Here is a 19533-nt window from a genome sequence, read left to right on the forward strand (position 1 = left end):
TGTGTTTGGGATCATTGTCATGCTGAAAGACCCAGCCACGTTTCATCTTCAATGCCCTTGCTGATGGAAGGAGGTTTTCACTCAAAATCTCACGATACATGACCCCATTCATTCTTTCCTTTACACGGATCAGTCGTCCTGGTCCTCATCCTGGCATGATGTTTCCACCCCCGTGCTTCACAGTAGGTATGGTGTTCTTTGGATGCAACTCAGCATTCTTTGTCCTCCAAACACGACGAGTTGAGTTTTTACCAAAAAGTTATATTTTGGTTTCATCTGACCATATGACATTCTCCCAATCTTCTTCTGGATCATCCAAATGCTGTCTAGCAAACTTCAGACGGGCCTGGACATGTACTGGCTTAAGCAGGGGGACACGTCTGGCACTGCAGGATTTGAGTCCCTGGCGGCATAGTGTGTTACTGATGGTAGGCTTTGTTACTTTGGTCCCAGCTCTTTGCAGGTCATTCACTAGGTCCCCCCGTGTGGTTCTGGGATTTTTGCTCACCGTTCTTGTGATCATTTTGACCCCATGGGGTGAGATCTTGCGTGGAGCCCCAGATCGAGGGAGATTATCAGTGGTCTTGTATGTCTTCCATTTCCTAATAATTGCTCCCACAGTTGATTTCTTCAAACCAGGCTGCAGATTCAGTCTTCCCAGCCTGGTGCAGGTCTACAATTTTGTTTCTGGTGTCCTTTGACAGCTCTTTGGTCTTGGCCATAGTGGAGTTTGGAGTGTGACTGTTTGAGGTTGTGGACAGGTGTCTTTTATACTGATAACAAGTTCAAACAGGTGCCATTAATACAGGTAACGAGTGGAGGACAGAGGAGGGTCTTAAAGAAGAAGTTACATGTCTGTGAGAGCCAGAAATCTTGCTTGTTTGTAGGTGACCAAATACTTATTTTCCACCATAATTTGCAAATAGATTCATTAAAAATCCTACAATGTGATTTTCTGGATTTTTTTTCTTCTAATTTTGTCTGTCATAGTTGAAGTGTACCTATGAGGAAAATTACAGGCCTCTCTCATCTTTTTAAGTGGGAGAACTTGCACAATTGGTGTCTGACTAAATGCTTTTTTGCCCCACTGTATGTACAACCAATAACAAAACGTACATATGCTTTACATTTTATAATTAAGAATGTTTTTTGTTGTTGCAGAAATTAACTGATCTGTGACACTTTACCTTCTTTCAAGCCACTCTTATTAGTGACTCTAGGGTCTGTGATTCCAGTGATGACAACTCCTCCTCTGTCTGAATCCTCCAGGACCAAGCTTTCGGAATAACGTCTTTGCTGACTTTCCCCATTCTAAGATGTCAACAGTGAAATACAATTAAATCAAATCAATTGTAGTCACTATCATGAAGTTTAAGCATCAACTGTTTGTAACAGTTACATTAGTATGTGAGCAGTATTCAAAGACTCTGGTAAGACAATATTTGCATGGTTTTAGGATCTGATTTCCAATAGGATAGATAGCTTGTTTTTAGGAGAACATACTTCCTCAATGCTTCTGTTCTTTTAAAGGGAAAATCTGGATTTCAAACACTGTTTTTGTAAAAAAGTTGAGGGGTGAGGCTAGAGAAATGAAACCACTCTCAAATTCATTGCCAGAGCAATGGATGCAAGGACTGACCAACCATGATATAAAAAGTATAGTTTTAACATGGTTTAAAGCTAGTGTTGGTTTATAAATCAATTGTTTACTAACAATGTAGCAACAAACGTGTATATATGTTGGGTTCCAATGGGGGATGACAGTGGAACTAAGCTAATTAAGCTTTTTAAGTTAGATTCTTCATGAATCAATGGGTATAATTAATTTAAAAGTAAAAAAAATGGATGTACCAATCACAGATTGCCTCTTTAATGGGAAGCATGAAAGGTTATGAAATGTCAGGAAACTGTATAAATAAAGTATTTCACTCACCATGATTTCTGAAGTATATTTACAGCAGCATATCAAGAAAAATGTTCACTATAACCTGTAAAAACAAAAAAGTAGTGAGGTGCAGTTAATAATGTGGTTTAAGAAGCAGATATAAAACAATCTTACATGGTTTTATCTTGCACTACATTAAAATGGACATTGAAACATCTTCAAGGACAATTTTCTCCTATCATTTTGTGACAGAATAATGAAAAATCTATTTCAACGTAATATTTTCAACTATTTTTATTGTAAGGTACCGTTCTACAATGAAAATGTGGAATTGTTGTAGTTACTACTCTGAACAAATATATAAACACAACATGCAACAGTTTCAAAGATTTTGAGTTATAGTTACAGTAAATTCATTAGGCCCTAATCTATGGATTTCACATGACTGGGAATACAGATATGCATCTATTCTTCAAAGATACCTAAAAAAAAAAAAAGATAGGGGCGTGGATCAGAAAACCAGTCAGTATCTGGTGTGACCACCATTTGCCATCATGCAGCGTGACATAGCTCCTTCGCATAGAGTTGATCAGGCTGTTGATTGTGGCTGCCCATACCATAACCTCACCACCACCACCACTACGGGCATTCTGTTCACAATGTTGACATCAGCAACCCGCTCGCCCACACGCTGTCTTCCATCTGCCCCGGAGTGTTGAAACCGGGATTCATCCGCGAAGAGCACACTTCTCTAGCATGCCAGTGGTCATCAAAGGTGAGAATTTGCCTACTGAAGTTGGTTACAACGCCACACTGCAGTCAGGTCAAGACCCTGGTGAGGACAACGGGCATGCAGACGAGCTTCCCTGAGGCGGTTTTTGACAGTTCGTGCAGCAATTATTCGGTTGTGCAAACCCACAGTCTAATCAGCTGTCTGGGTGGCTGGTCTCAGACGATCCAGCAGGTGAAGAAGCTGCATGTGTTGGTCCTGGGCTGGCTTGGTTACACATGGTCTGCCATTGTGTGGCCTGTTGGACGTGCCGCCAAATTCTCTAAAATGACATTGGAGGCGGCTTATCGTAGAGAAATTAACATGAAATTATCTGCCAACAGCTCCGGTGGACATTCCTGCAGTCAATATGCCAATTGCATGCTCCCTCAAAACTTGAGATATCTGTGCACATTTTAGTGGCCTTTTATTTTATTTTTTGTTCAGTATAATTACAAAACTTCCTCACATTATAATAATATCTGTATGTGTTGATATAACTGGTGCAACTTTTTAGAGGTGTAGCTAGCAGGAAACCACATCCTCTCCGAGCCCATTGGGTGAAACATCCACACATGCATGTACATGCGTGCACACACAAAAACGCATACCACTTCTTTGAAGTAAAACTACTTTTTATGCAGGTGACAACACTTTAGAACCGAGTTAATGCATCTCTCTGGTCAGACTTACAACTGAATAGTCTTTCCTAGACTTTTGCTACATCTCAAGATCCCTAACCCCACTCATACAAAATGATAAACAATTCATCACACAAAAGATGTGTTATGGCCTAGGAATGCCACTCATTTCAATAAAGGGGAAGACAACTATCATTCTAAACAATACTACATATTACATTATTACTACATTCTCGCATCAATACTGGAGTTATCATATCATAACATGCAACAACCAACCAAAATAGAAATTGGACTATACCAGTGGTTCCCAAACTTGTTATCATCCCGTACCCCTTCAAACATTCAACCTCCAGATCCCGTAGGTGAAGACACCGGATGTGGAGATCCTGGGCTGGCGTGGTAACACGTGATCTGCGGTTGTGAGGCCGGTTGGATGTACAGCCAAATTCTTTAATACAGTGGTTCCCAAACTTTTATAGTCCCGTACCCCTTCAAACATTCAACCTCCAGCTGCGTACCAGGGTCAGCACCAGGGTCAGCACACTCTAAAATGTTGTTTTTTGACATCACTGTAAGCTTGCCACACACACACTATACGATACATTTTTAAACATAAGAACGAGTGTGATTTTTTGTCACAACCCGGCTCATGGGAGGTGACAAAGAGCTCGTATACAAACCTTATTTGTTCATCAACAATTGTGAATAACTCACCACAGGTTAATGAGAAGGGTGTGCTTGAAAGGATGCACATACAGTGCCTTGCGAAAGTATTCGGCCCCCTTGAACTTTGCGACCTTTTGCCACATTTCAGGCTTCAAACATAAAGATATAAAACTGTATTTTTTTGTGAAGAATCAACAACAAGTGGGACACAATCATGAAGTGGAACGACATTTATTGGATATTTCAAACTTTTTTAACAAATCAAAAACTGAAAAATTGGGCGTGCAAAATTATTCAGCCCCTTTACTTTCAGTGCAGCAAACTCTCTCCAGAAGTTCAGTGAGGATCTCTGAATGATCCAATGTTGACCTAAATGACTAATGATGATAAATACAATCCACCTGTGTGTAATCAAGTCTCTGTATAAATGCACCTGCACTGTGATAGTCTCAGAGGTCCGTTAAAAGCGCAGAGAGCATCATGAAGAACAAGGAACACACCAGGCAGGTCCGAGATACTCTTGTGAAGAAGTTTAAAGCCGGATTTGGATACAAAAATATTTCCCAAGCTTTAAACATCCCAAGGAGCACTGTGCAAGCGATAATATTGAAATGGAAGGAGTATCAGACCACTGCAAATCTACCAAGACTTGGCCGTCCCTCTAAACTTTCAGCTCATACAAGGAGAAGACTGATCAGAGATGCAGCCAAGAGGCCCATGATCACTCTGGATGAACTGCAGAAATCTACAGCTGAGGTGGGAGACTCTGTCCATAGGACAACAATCATTTGTATATTGCACAAATCTGGCCTTTATGGAAGAGTGGCAAGAAGAAAGCCATTTCTTAAAGATATCCATAAAAAGTGTCGTTTAAAGTTTGCCACAAGCCACCTGGCAGACACACCAAACATGTGGAAGAAGGTGCTCTGGTCAGATGAAACCAAAATTGAACTTTTTGGCAACAATGCAAAACGTTATGTTTGGCGTAAAAGCAACACAGCTGAACACACCATCCCCACTGTCAAACATGGTGGTGGCAGCATCATGGTTTGGGCCTGCTTTTCTTCAGCAGGGACAGGGAAGATGGTTAAAATTGATGGGAAGATGGATGGAGCCAAATACAGGACCATTCTGGAAGAAAACCTGATGGAGTCTGCAAAAGACCTGAGACTGGGACGGAGATTTGTCTTCCAACAAGACAATGATTCAAAACATAAAGCAAAATCTACAATGGAATGGTTCAAAAATAAACATATCCAGGTGTTAGAATGGCCAAGTCAAAGTCTTATTAATGGTATCTGTTGCTTTTATACATGTCTTACTACTTGAAAGTTGTCTTAATTCTCGCTCAAAAAACTCCCATGGCTTATTTTTCAAATTGTCATGATTAGTTTCTAAATGTCTGCACAAGAGTGAAGGTTTTATCGAGTTGTGATCTAGTACTTCTGCACATATAACACACTATGGCTGAGGAAAGGCACTACTCCCAATATAAGTGAACCCCAAATCAATGTAGTTTTCATCATATTTGCGCCTCTTCGTTTGTCCAACCTCTCTGTCTGTTGTTCGGTGCTTTCACTAATAAGGGGGCAGTACCCCCAACGGCATTGTAAGCATACCCCAGTTTGGGAATAGCCGGACTATACTATACACTACGTATGCAAAATATTATGAACACCTGCTCTTACCATGACAGACTGACCAGGTGAAAGCTGTGATCCCTTATTGATGTCACTTGTTAAATCCACTTCAGTCGGTGTAGATGAAGGGGAGGAGACAGGTTAAAGAAAGATTTTCAAGCCTTGAGACAATTGAGACATGGATTGTGTATGCGTCACGTTCTGACCTTTTTTTCCTTTGTTTTGTATTTATTTAGTATGGTCAGGGCGTGAGTTGGGTGGGCAGTCTATGTTTGATTTTCTATGATTTGGGGATTTCTATGTTTCGGCCTAGTATGGTTCTCAATCAGAGGCAGGTGTCATTAGTTGTCTCTGATTGAGAATCATACTTAGGTAGCCTGGGTTGCACTGTTTGTTTGTGGGTGATTGTCTATGTTAGTGGCTTGTGTCAGCACAGGTCTCATTTGTAGCTTCGCGGTTGTCATTGGTTTATTGTTTTTGTATAGTGTTGCAGTGTTCAGTACTTTCTCTAATTAAATATTCACTATGAACACATACCACACTGCATTTTGGTCCTCTGATCCTTCTCGCCTCTCCTCTTCAGATGAAGAGGAGGAAGACCGTGACAGTATGTGTGCAAGACAAAACATGTAAGTGCCGTTGAACAGGGTATGGTAGTAGGTGCCAGGCGCAGCAGCTTGTGTGAAGAACTGCAGCGCTGCTGGGTTTTTCATGCTCAGCAGTTTACTGTGTGTATCAAGAATGGCACATCACCCAAAGGACATCCAGACAACTTGAACCAACTGTAAGAAGCATTGGGGTGAAGATGGGCCAGCATCCCTGTGGAGCGCTTTCGACACCTTGTAAAGTCCATTCCCTGACAAATTGATGCTGTTCTGAGGGCAAGGGGGGTGTAGCACAATATTAGGAAGGTGTTCTTAATGTTTATAATGACAATAATACTTCATATCCACGCTAAAGCTTGTCAAAGCTCTCTGCCTTTAATTTATTGCTGCCAGACTGACAGAGTGACAGCGACACCCACCTACAGCCTCACGCCTCAGGAATCCAAGGCATGGCCCCGTGCCAGGATGCTCAGGGGAATGTATTGCAAACCAGTTGGTTGAGACACATGCTAGCTTACATGCCATTCCTACTACCACAGCCACACACTGCCACACACACTACTCTCAATGAATGTCAATACATTCACCTGCATTGTGATAATGAGGGTTTGGGTGGGCAGCATGTCAGAAAGAAGAAATGGTGTAAGTGGAATTATGAGTGTCATGATATTGGCATCAAAACAATACATTATTACACCACCACAAATGCCTTCTGTGAAAATGTAAAACATGAAGCCACATAAGTTTAGTTACAACTTTAACCGGTCTCTCTGTTTCATGAAAAGGAAAAAAGTTATTTTTCAATTGAGGATAAATATTAGAAGTAAAAGAAGATATAATGCAGTTGAAGCAAGTCAATAGTTGTGGGTTTATAATTGTGGCTTCATAGACCAGCAAAAATACAGCATGAATGGCTTGGCTTGGTATGCAACACATTAAATATGTAAAATTAGTTCTATGAGACAATGATTGAAATGCTGTATACCTTTTCATCATGTTATGGTGGCTTCATTCTCATCTCACCACTATGAAGAACGTAATGCAACAGCAACACCTCAGAGATATTAAGTAACAAGGGTACTATAAAAGACACAATACACATGTTTCCATGACATAGATTAAGCTTGGACTAAAAAGCGTGCTCAACTGGAGAATCTCAATGGAGAATTCTATTCCAGGACTAGGCTTAATGTGCGTCTGGAAAACCAGCCCTATATGTTTGATGAATAGTACCACACTAGCAAAATCCACTTCACCAATCATTGATCAATCTACAGTTCTGGGCAAGGTATTTTGACAAACTATCTTTCAGGGTGACGCCAAGTTCATTAACAATCAGCCAACAACAATAACCCATGTGGCAAAATACATTACTGGAATATGACCCTACATCCACCCACAAATGTCGATATCACACAAATCAAGTCGCAGGGGCACACGAATCAAATGATTTACTACCTTCCCCTGCTCATTTACATTTAAGTCAAGGCAATTTCATGAGGGACCATTTAATCTGTTTAGCAAAACATTTCAAATATAAAACTAAAAGAATTTCATAAAATTGCAGAAACTATAAATCCATTACTAGTTTCAACACAGCATGATGAACAACTGTTAGGCCTCTGTACTCTACATACAAGAGTTACAAAGAGTACAAAGTTCCCATTGTACCAGCAGCACGAACGACAATGTTAAATATCACATTCTAATGGCAACAGAAGGCTTATAAAGCTCATCTTTGTATGCTGGGGCTTCGCTGGGATCGGATTAGGGCATAGGATGGGAAGGACTCACCTTGTCAACGTCTTAGAGTCCTCCAAAAGCCCAGGCAATGTTGTCTCCTCTGTACCTCAGCTGTTCTGTCAATTTAAGAGGATCTGTCAGTTAAATGCCTTCTCTGATCACCACCTGAGCTGGAGAACAGGTTAGACTACACCTAGACCTGCTCCTCAGTGCCACCCCAACCCCCACCCTGAACCCTTTCACAGGGAGAGGGACATGTCATACACATTTGCAGGGCTGGTGACAACCGAAACTTGCGAAGAGAGTGAGAGGTCATGAATAAGAGAAGTACACACCACTCCTCCTTAACAGGCTGAACCAGGTTTACAAAGAGAAAAGAAACAGAGGCCTGCAATAGTTGCAAAACATACACTTACACTCAACAAATTAATGCATTCACACACACACACACACACACACACACACACACACACACACACACACACACACACACACACACACACACACACACACACACACAGAGCTCTGGAAAAATGAATGGAATCAAGAGATTCCATTCATCAGTATTTGCCATCTCCTACTGTATCCAACTGACCTGTGTAATGAAGGGGGACTGAGGTGTTCTTATTTTTAAAGGCTTGAACTTTATTGCGATCTCTCAAAAAGTTGATTAATTATCTTTAATTTAATGAAAAGTCATTGTATTTCTGTTATTTCAACTTTTGTTTGTGTGTCCATACAGTTGTTACATGGCAGGCATCTTACCTCTACCCATCAACCCCTCCACTACATCATCATCATCATACTGTATACTGTGATTTACTATACTTACAGATTCCACTTTGTCCCAGGTGGGACATAAGGCCATAGACTATGAAATTACAGAGTTATGCTTACTATGTGCACCATACCAAAACCAGGCATAGCGTAGTGAGTCATTGCCCTACCCACTCTGCCGATGAATACAATTTTAGAACAGTGCATCACAAGAGTAGGGCTCAGCTCCAGGAAAACAGTTGTTCTCTACAGTGGTAAGTGCTATAAAAAATGCCTCTGAACTCAAGGTTTAATTTCCTGATTGGGTGTTGGCAAGTGAACATGATATCTCAGGATGAGACAAAAACCTACTTGCATTGAAGATATCGAAAGACAGAGTGGCGAACAATTGATACGTGGGTAACATGCAGATCGATACTTTCCTGAATATTTTCATTCAGAGACAATCAACATAACATCTGTCAATAATATGATTTATAGTCAGACTGAAAACATTTGCATATCTGAAGGGACTGGATAGGTGAAGCATGGTAACAGCTTCACCAAGCCTTCCAATACCCTATGAAAGTCCCGCCTACTTCCTGGTGCAAGTCCTGTATTGTTTTTGAATGGGAGTCAAGCTTACAATCAAATTCATGAAAATGGGACCACTTAAAATATACAGTACCAGTCAAACATTTTCACACATGTCAGGACCCGGTTACGAACTCGGGTCTCCGGTGTGAGAAACAGTCACTTAGCAAACTGAGCCACTAATAGTCGGCAGAACCCAGAAGATGAGGCAGACACAGCAGTACTTGAGACGATGTTTTAATAAAGTAAAAAGGAAAGTACTTCATGCAAAAATATAAATCCACAACGTCAAAAGTAATTCCAAGAGAAAAAGGTCATCCTCCAAGTGAAAAGGAAAATCCACAAGGTGGTAGGTACAGCAGGAAAAAAGCCTCAAAAGATAATCAAAAATAAATAAACGAGAATAAAAACAGAGTACCACAAGAGAGTCCAACTGGAGTAACAAATGTTCACAGCATCGCTGGGGCTGGGTGCTAACATTCAAACACAGAGCAAAGAACTGAGGAAAACTAAGGGTTTAAATACATTCAAGGGAGACGAGGCACAGGTGCAAATAATAACTGGAAACAAGGGAAAGCAAAAGGGTCAAAAAAGCACAATGGGGGCATCTAGTGGCCAAAACCGGAACAATCCTGGCCAAATCCTGACAGAATCCCCCCCTAGGAACGGCTCCTGACGTTCCTACCAGCTTTCTCGGGGTGGAGGGCCCTGAACTGTCGAATGAGGTCAGGGCCCATTATGTCTTTGGCAGGAACCCAGGAGCGCTCCTCGGGACCGTAGCCTTCCCAGTCCACCAGATACTGCCAGGACCGCTGCACCCGGCGGGAATCCAGTATCCGATGGACCGTATAAGCCGTATAATGGACCGTATAATGCCTGCCGGGACAAGGGGAGAAAAGACAACAGGTTTTAATAAGGAAATGTGAAACGTGGGATTAATCTTAAGGGATCTGGGTAAGTGCAGGCGATATGTAACGGGGTTCACTCTCCTGGCAACCTTAAAGGGACCGATGTATTTCTGGGACAGCTTGCGAGACTCCACCCGTAGCGGTACGTTTTTTGTGGAGAGCCAGACGCTCTGGCCGGGGTGCAGGATAGGCCCGGGACGGCGACGTTTGTTGGCTTGTCGTTGGTACCGCTGTGAGGCACTTCTGCCTCCTGGTCCGGGAACAATGGAGGGGCATAGCCAAACTGACTCTCGTGCGGAGACATACCAGTGGAGGAGGAGCATAAGGTGTTGTGCGCGTACTCGGCCCAGACAATGAAGGACGACCATGTGGATGGGTTGTTGGAGGCCATACATCTGAGGGCGGTTTCCAGCTCTTGATTCATCCTCTCGGTTTGGCCTTTGGACTCCGGGTGGTACCCTGAAGATAGACTGGCAGTGGCCCCAATGAGTTGGCAGAAGGCCTTCCAAAACCTTGAGGCGAACTGGGGACCTCTGTCGGAAACTCGGAACACATGGTTAATTGCCAACTGAGCCGTTTCCTTGGCAGAAGGTAACTTAGTCAAGGGGACGAACCTGGCCACCTTAGAAAACCTGTCGATGATGACTAGGATAGTAGTATTACCATGGGACGGAGGTAGGCCAGTAATAAAGTCCAACGACATATGGGACCAGGGTCGGTGGGGAACAGGTAAAGGGTGAAGGAGTCCTTGAGGGCTGAAGTGAGAAGATTTGCCCTGGCAGCACACGGGACAGGCCTTGACGAACGTGGCAACGTCTTCTTTTATGGTGGGCCACCAGAACTTTCGCTGGATGAACTCCAAGGTGCGACCTATGCCCGGGTGACAGGTGAGGCGAGAGGAGTGCCCCCACAGAAGGACCTGAGTCCTCGCTGCGTTGGGGACAAACAACCGATTGGCAGGACCTCCTTTTGGATTCGGTTCGATAGCTTGAGCTCGTCTCACGGTATCCTCAACTTGCCACGAAATCGGAGCCACGATCTTAGCGGCAGGAAGAACAGGCATGTCAGTATCTTCTCGATTGGCAGGAGCGTAGACTCTGGACAAGGCGTCCGGTTTGAGATTCTTCGACCCTGGCCGATAAGTGAGGATAAACTGGAATCGATTGAAGAAAAGAGACCATTGAGCTTGTCTGGAGTTCAACCGCTTCACCTGCTGGATATACTCCAGATTGTTGTAGTCCGTAAGCACTTGAAATGGTTGAGAAGCCCCCTCGAGCCAGTGTCTCCATTCCTTCAATGCCATCTTAACCGCTAGGAGTTCACGATCCCCCACATCGTAGTTCCTCTTGGCCAGGGTAAGTCGTTGTGAGAAGAAGGTGCAAGGTTGGAGCTTCTTGTCTTCACCCCTCTGAGACAGGACAGCTCCAACACCAACCTCTGATGCGTCAACCTCCACCACAGAAGGTTCATCCGCAGTCGGAAGTGTCAGGATGGGAGCAGAGAGGATGCGCTGCTTGAGTTGTTGGAAGGCCGTCTTCAGCTTATTGTCCCCACAGAAACCTTGCGTTGCCACCCTTGGTTAAAGATGAAAGAGGGGCTGCCACCAAGCTGAAGTTCTTGATGAACTTGCGGTAAAAGTTTGTGAAGCCCAGGAAACGCTGAACTTCCTTAACGGACTTGGGGGTGGGCCAATCCGCTGCCGCCCCTACCTTCCTGGAGTCCATTTGGACTCGACCGGGATCCACTACAAATCCCAAGAATTGTACTCGGGAGGAATGGAATTCACATTTTTCCGGCTTAACGTACAAATGGCTGTTTAGGAGGCATTTGAGTACTTGTCTGACATGCTTTGTGTGTTCATGAAGGGAGCCCGAAAAGATGAGGATGTCATCCAAGTAAACGAACACGAAGATGTTAAGCATATCCCTAAGGACATCGTTTATGAGCGCTTGGAACACAGTTGGTCAGGCCGAAGGGCAACACCAAGTATTCGTAGTGACCAGTAGGCGTGTTGAAAGCGGTCTTCCACTCGTCACCGTGTCTGACCCGCACAAGATGGTATGCGTTCCGCAGGTCAAGCTTAGTGAGGACAACTACTTCCAGGAGCAGCTCAAATGCTGTGGCCATAAGGGGTAGCGGGTAGCGGTTACGAACGGTTATGGCATTGAGTCCCCGGTAGTCGATGCAAGTACGTAATCCACCGTCTTCTTTGGCCACAAAGAAAAACCCTGCTCCCGCGGGCGAGGTGGACGGCCGAATGAGGCCTGCTGCCAGAGCGTCCTTGATGTAGGTATCCATAGCAGCTCGTTCAGGAGGAGATAGGGAAAAGATCCGACCCCTGGAGGGGCAGGTGCCCGGAAACAGGTCGATGGGGCAATCGTAAGGTCTATGGGGTGGTAGCATGGTGGCCCTCTGTTTGCTAAATACCTGTTTGAGGTCATGGTAACACTCGGGAACTGGGGACAGGTCGATGGATTCTAGAGACTCGGGGAGGAGAACTCTGGAAGATACAAGTGGCTTGGCACGTAGGGCCCCACTGCTTGACAGTGCCCACAGACCAGTCGATGTGAGAGTTATGGCTGTGAAGCCAGGGGTAGCCAAGGACGAGAGGGAACTAGGAACAGGGGATCAGATGAAAGTTCATCACTTCCTGGTGTTGGGAAACTGAAAGTCGCAAGGAGGTAGTGACAAGTCCAGATCCCAGAGGGCTTCCATCCAACGTAGTAACCCTCATGGGGTCCCTTAGAGGTTCAGAGGGGACGTCATTCTCCTTCGCCCCCAGATACCATCCATGAAGTTTCCTGCGGCTCCAGAGTCTACCAAGGCTTGAAGGGGAAGCTTGTGGTTGTCCCAGGAAAGGGTGACTGGAATGAGCAGCCGGGAGTTGGACAGATGGGAGGAGGTTATGTTTCCCGTTACAGTCCCCCCAGGCCTGCACGGGACAGTGCGTTTCCCTGGAGCCCGGGACACGTGGAGCGGAAATGGCCCGGTTTACCGCAATATAGACAGCATCGCTCCCTCATCCGGCGGTCTCTCTCAGCCTGGGAGATGCGTCCAATCTGCATGGGTTCCGGTAGAGCCAGCGAGGATAAAGGTGGGGACTCGGAGCTGGGACCGATAGGAGCTAGGGCGAGAGGTCTACGGTTGAGTTCTCTCTCTCTCAGATGCTGGTCTATGTGCGAGGCCAACTTGATCAGGGACTCGAGGTGGTCCGGTGGTTCCCGAGTGGCCAGTTCATCTTGGATGGTGTCGGAAAGGCCCTTCAGAAAGCACACTGTGAGCGCCTCGTCGTTCCAGCCACCTGTTGCTGCTACAGTGCGGAACTGGATGGCATAGTTCGTCACGCTGCGCCGACCTTGGCGGAGAGTCAGGAACTGTTTGGCTGAGTCCTTGAAACCTTGAAACACTCGCTTGAAATCTTCAGCAAATGCAGAGTAGCTGGCACAGCAGGGACTTTGGGCATCCCACACAGCAGTAGCCCAGAACAGGGCTTTTTCTGACAGCAAGGTGATGATATATGCGATCTTGGACCGGTCGGTGGGAAACGACGAGGGTTGCAGCTCGAAGGAGAGAGAACATTGTGTGAAAAAACCCTTACAAGCACTCGGATCACCTGAGAACCGTTGGGGAGGCGGAAGACAAGGTTCAGCCAGGGGGTTACCTGCCACAGGCACTTGAATCTGAGGTACTGGGGTGGGAGCGGTTGCCGGGGGAAGTCGATCAGATATCTGCTTTATGGAAGTCAGCATCTCCGACAGAAGTTGAGAATGTCTAGCCATTAAGGCCTCTTGCTGAACCAGAGCGACTTCGTGGAGTTGGAGGGGGGGGGGGGGGGGGGGGGGGGGAACTGTCACGTTCTGACCTTTATTTCCTTTGTTTTGTCTTTATCTAGTATGGTCAGGGCGTGAGTTGGGGTGGGCAGTCTATGTTTGTGTTTCTATGTTTTTTCTATTTCAGTGTTTCGCCTGATATGGTTCTCAATCAGAGGCAGCTGTTTATCGTTGTCCCTGATTGAGAACCATATTTAGGTAGCCTGGGTTTCACTGTTGTTTTGTGGGTGTTTGTTTCCGTGTGTGTGTTTGTTGCCACACGGTACTGTTTCGGTTTGGTTATTTCACATATTTGTTTATTGTTTTTGTATTTCATAGTGTTCAGTGCTTTTCTTATTAAAATTGTCATGAACACTTACCACGCCGCATCTTGGTCCGATCCTTACTCCTCTTCTGAAGAAGAGGAGGAAATCTGCCGTTACACATTCCTCCTGACAGTGCTGGTGTAACTGAGTCAGGTTTGTAGGCCTCCTTGCTGGCACACGCTTTTTCAGTTCTGCCCACACATTTTCTATAGGATTGAGGGCAGGGCTTTGTGATGGTCACGCCAATTCCTTGACTTTGTTGTCCTTAAAGCCATTTTGCACAACTTTAGAAGTATGCTTGGAGTCACTGTCCTTTGGGAAGACCCATTTGTGACAAGCTTTAACTTGCTGACTGATGTCTTGAGATATTGCTTCAATATATCCACATAATTTTCCTTCTTCATAATGCCATCTATTTTGAGAAGTGCACCAGTCCCTCCTGCAGCAAAGCACCCCCATAACATGATGCTGCCACCCCCGTGCTTCACGGTTGGGATGGTGTTCTTCGGCTTGCAAGCCTCCCCCTTTTTCCTCCAAACATAACAATGGTCATTATGGCCAAACAGATCTATTTTTGTTTCATCAGATCAAGGGACATTTCTCCAAAAAGTTTGATCTTTGTCCCGATGCACAGTTGCAAACAGTAGTCTGGCTTTTTTATGGCGGTTTTGGAGCGGTGGCTTTTTCCTTGCTGAGCGGCCTTTCAGGTTATGTCGATATAGGACTCGTTTTACTGTGGATATAGATACTTTTGTACCCGTTTCCTCCAGCATCTTCACAAGGTCCTTTGCTGTTGTTCTGGAATTGATTTGAACTTTTCGCACCAAAGTACGTTAATCTCTAGGAGACACCTTCAGGCATTTGGAAATTGCTCCCAAGAATGAACCAAACTTGTGGAGGTCTACAATTTTTTCTGAGGTCTTGGCTGATTTCTTTTGATTTCCCCATGATGTCAAGCAAAGAGGCACTGAGTTTGAAGGTATGCCTTTAAATACATCCACAGGTACACCTCCAATTGACTCAAATGATGTCAATTAGCCTATCAGAAGCTTCTAAAGCCATGACATCGTTTTCTGGAATTTTCCAAGCTGTTTAAAGGCACAGTCAACTTAGTGTATCTAAACTTCTGACCCACTGGAATTGTGATACAATGAATTATAAGTGAAATAATCAGTGTGCAAACAATTGTTGGAAAAATGACTTGTGTCATGCACAAAGTAGATGTCCTAACTGACTTGCCAAAACTATAGTCTGTTAACAAGACATTTTTGGAGCGGTTGAAAAACAAGTTTTATTGACTAAGTTTTATTGACCAACCTAAGTGTATGTAAACTTATCACTTCAACTGTATTTACGAAATGTCCCGTAGATCGACAATATAGACAGCCCTGGGTGTGGAGTCGGTGGAAGCCCTACCCAGTTGCATGGACTCCAAAGGAGGCAAGTCGACAGCCCTCAGTGATTCCCGAGAGAACTCAGGTGACGTCGGGGTCACTCGGACATGTAGACTTCGGGATTCTTCGGAGGCGAGGTGGGAATCGAGGTCGAACGAGGGCGTCAGGGCACAAATTCCCTCTCCCTCCTACGTTCTTGAAGCTACCCATTGATCCAGATGGTCAAGGCTATGAGGGAGTCAAGGTAAATGGGCAGCTCCAAGGGCGAGAGCTCATCTTTGATCACCTCCGATAATCCGTGAAGGAACATGTCGAACAATGCTTTTGGGTTCCAGGCAGTCTCAGCCGCCAATGTGCAAAAATTCACCGCGTAGTCTGCCACACTACAGGAGTCTTGACATAGCTGGAGCAGCCTCTCTTCCAGACAACGGAGAATCAAACACATTCCGAACTTCCGCCAGGAACTCCTCCAGACTGAGGCAGATGAAGGACTGTTGCTCCCACACAGCTGTGGCCCAGGCGAGTGCCCTCCCGGACATCAGCATTATGTTGTACACTATCCTCGAGCGGCCCGTGGGGAACGAAGAAGGCTGCAGCTCAAAAATGAGGGAATGGGAGAGAAAAGCCTGGCAGGTTCCAGAATATCCAGCAAAGCGCTCCGGAGGAGGTAAGCGGGATTCTCGGGACACTGGGGTAGGCTGGGAGATTACGGATGTGACCCGCTGCCCAGTGGGGAATCCACGGAATTGCTCCAGCAATGTATCGAACGCCTGGTCATGGCGTTCTGCAAGGGTATGGAGTCCCTCCATAAGACATTGCAGTAACTCCTCGTGTCTTCCAATGGTGGCTCCTTGCAGGGAGACAGCATTGTGAAGCTGGTCTGAGTCTGCTGGGTCAGCCATGGCCAGTTCGTACTATCAGAACTCAGGATAAGAGCATTGAGCATTATGTTGTGACAAGGTAGGGGTGGTATACAGAAGATAGCCCTATTTGGTAAAAGACCATGTCCATATTATGGAAAAAAACAGCTCAAATAAGCAAAGATAAATGACAGTCCGTCACTACTTTACTTTAAACCATGAAGGTCAGTCAATCCGGAAAATGTCAAGAACTTTTAACGTTTCTTCAAGTGCAGTTGCAAAAACCATCAAGTTATCAGAACTCAGGATAAGACCCAGATGCAGACAGCTAGAGTCACAGATGTTTATTGACCCAAACAGGGGTCTGGCAAAAGACAGGTCAAAGGCAGGCAGAGGTCTGTAATCCAGGGCAGAGTCAATAAGGTACAGAACAGCAGGCAGGCTCGGGATCAGGGCAAGCAGAATGGTCAGAACCGGGGAAACTGGGAAACAGAACTTGAAAAAGCAGGGAGACGGGAAAATACGCTGGTAAGACCTGACAAGACAAGACGAACTGGCAACAGACAAACAGAGAACACAGGTATGAATACACTGGGGATAATGAGGAAGATGGGTGACACCTGGAGGAGCACAAAGACAGGTGAAACAGATCAGGCGCTATGATGAAACTGGCTCTCCACAGGAAAGGAAGACCCAGAGTTACATCTGCTGCAGAGGATAAGTTCAATAGAGTTACCAGCCTCAGAAATTGCAGCCCAACTAATGCTTCACAGAATTCAAGTAACAGACACATCTCAACATCAACTGTTCAGAGGAGATTGTGGCCTTCATGGTCAAATTGCTACAAAGAAACCACTACTAAAGGACACCAATAAGAAGAAGAGACCTGCTTTGGCCAAGAAACACGAGCAATGGACATTAGACCGGTGGAAATCTGTCCTTGCTCTGATGAGTCCAAATTTTGGATTTTTGGTTCCAACAGCCGTTTCTTTGTAAGACGCAGAGTAGGTGAACGGCTGATCTCAGCATGTGTGGTTTCCACCGTGAAGCATAGAGGAGGAGGTGTGACGGTGTGGGGGTGCTTTGCTGGTGACATTGTCAGTGATTTATTCAGAATTCAAGGCACACTTAACCAGCATGGCTACCATAGCATTCTGCAGTGATACACCATCCTATCTGGTTTGCACTTAGTGGGACTATCATTTGTTTTTCAACAGGACAATGACCTAACACACCTCCAGGCTGTGTAAGTGCTATTTGACCAAGAAGGAGAGTGATGGAGAGCTGCATCAGATGACCTGGCCTCCACAATCACGTGCATTCCAGGTGACTACCTCATGAAACTGGTTGAGAGAATGCCAAGAGTGTGAAAAGCTGTCATCAGGGCAAAGGGTGGCTACTTTGAAGAATCTCAAATATAAAATATATTTGGATTTGTTTAACACTTCTTTGGTTACTACATGACTCCATATGTGTTATTTCATAGTTTTGATGTCTTCACTATTATTCTACAATGTAGAAAATAGTAAAAATAAAGAAAAACCCTTGAATTAGTAGGTGTGTCCAAACCTTTGACTGGTACTGGTTATCAATTTAAAAAAATTAATTGTTCAATCCACGAACATAAATATTATTTTACATGCATCTTAAAATGACCACGTTTTCATGAATTTGATGATACAGTATAAGCTTGAAGCCCATTCAAAAATAGTACGGGACTTGCACCAGGAAGTAGGCGGGACTTTAATAGGGGATAGGCACAGAGAAGCTGCTATATTGCTTACACCAATCCTGTTCTCAAATCTGCTAACACCAAATTGCATCTCCAGTAGGCCTCTTGAAAAAAGCATATAGTACGCAGTAACTGCATTTTAAGCAATCTATAACCCTTGCTATGTAATACTTCTGAAGATACAGTAGATATCTGGCTTTGGCTTTACACAGGGGGTGATTGATGTGAAATGACCATGTAGGTAAGGGAATAAACAGTGAAGAGCTGGTTTTACACAAGTCGAACGGATTAGATGAATTACATCTGCACAAGGTTGCAGATGTAATTGCAGGGTACAGTGAGGAAGGAAATCCAGGTGACAGGAGGGGGACAGGGGGAGCAGGTCGCTGATGGTGTGGGGGTAGAAGCTATTGGCCAGTCTGACTGTTTTTGCCATGATGCTCCTATACTGCCTGCGTCTGAGTGATGGAAGAGGGAGAACAAGCCGTGGCTCAGGTGGCTGAGGTCCTTTTGATATTCTTGGACGTCCTGCGACACCTGGTGTTGTAGATGTCCCGGATGGCAGACAGCATGCACCCAATTGTTCGTTTGGCTGAGCATACCACCGTCTGTAGAGCCTTGCAATCAGCCGCGGTGGAGTTGCCGTACCAGGCTGTGATACATCCCAACAGTATGCTCTCAATGGTGCTCCTGTAGAATACTGAGGGCCCTTGGGAACAGCCCACATTTTTTTCAGCCTCCTGAGGGTGAAGAGTTGCTGTTGGGCCTTCTTCACCACGGTATCTGTGAGGTCTCCACAGCGGCCCTGTTGAGGATGGGTTGTGCCCAGCCTGGTTCCTCCTGTAGTTCATAATCAGCTCCTTTGTTTTAATGACGTTGAGGGAGAGGCTGTTTACCTGGCACCACTCCATCAAAGTGCCTACCTCCTCTCTATAGGCCGTCTCGTCGTTGTTGGTAATCAGGCCTACGACTGTCGTGTCGTCAGCAAACTCGATGATGGAGTTGGAACTGTGTGAGGCCACGCAGTCATGGATATACAGGGAGCACAGGAGGGGACTGAGGACGCACCTTTGTGGGGCCCTGTGTTGAGGATCAGTGTGGAGGAGGTAATGTTGCCTACCTTCACCACCTGGGGGACGACCCGTCAGGAAGACAAAGGCATGCACTGCAAGGAAAATACCAGATGTTCGCATAATGAATGA

The 19533-nt window shown here is 45.1% G+C and overlaps 1 protein-coding gene across 1 annotated transcript in view; it reads right to left on the reverse strand.

The window, feature by feature from the left end:
* si:ch211-125o16.4 (uncharacterized) overlaps positions 1–8272 on the reverse strand; it is a 14474-nt gene extending 6202 nt beyond the window's left edge. The window contains exons 1-3 of the mRNA XM_021610006.3: positions 8004–8272; positions 1934–1988; positions 1188–1311 (exon numbers count right to left, since the gene is read on the reverse strand). Coding sequence (XP_021465681.3) covers positions 1188–1311; positions 1934–1936 — 127 coding nt within the window. The 5' untranslated portion in view covers positions 1937–1988; positions 8004–8272. The remainder of the gene's footprint in view (positions 1–1187; positions 1312–1933; positions 1989–8003) is intronic.
* Between the last annotated feature and the right edge of the window lie 11261 nt (positions 8273–19533).

Source organism: Oncorhynchus mykiss, chromosome 1, assembly GCF_057628025.1.
Source record: "Oncorhynchus mykiss isolate SJ-2025 chromosome 1, ASM5762802v1, whole genome shotgun sequence".
NCBI classification, from domain to species: domain Eukaryota; kingdom Metazoa; phylum Chordata; class Actinopteri; order Salmoniformes; family Salmonidae; genus Oncorhynchus; species Oncorhynchus mykiss.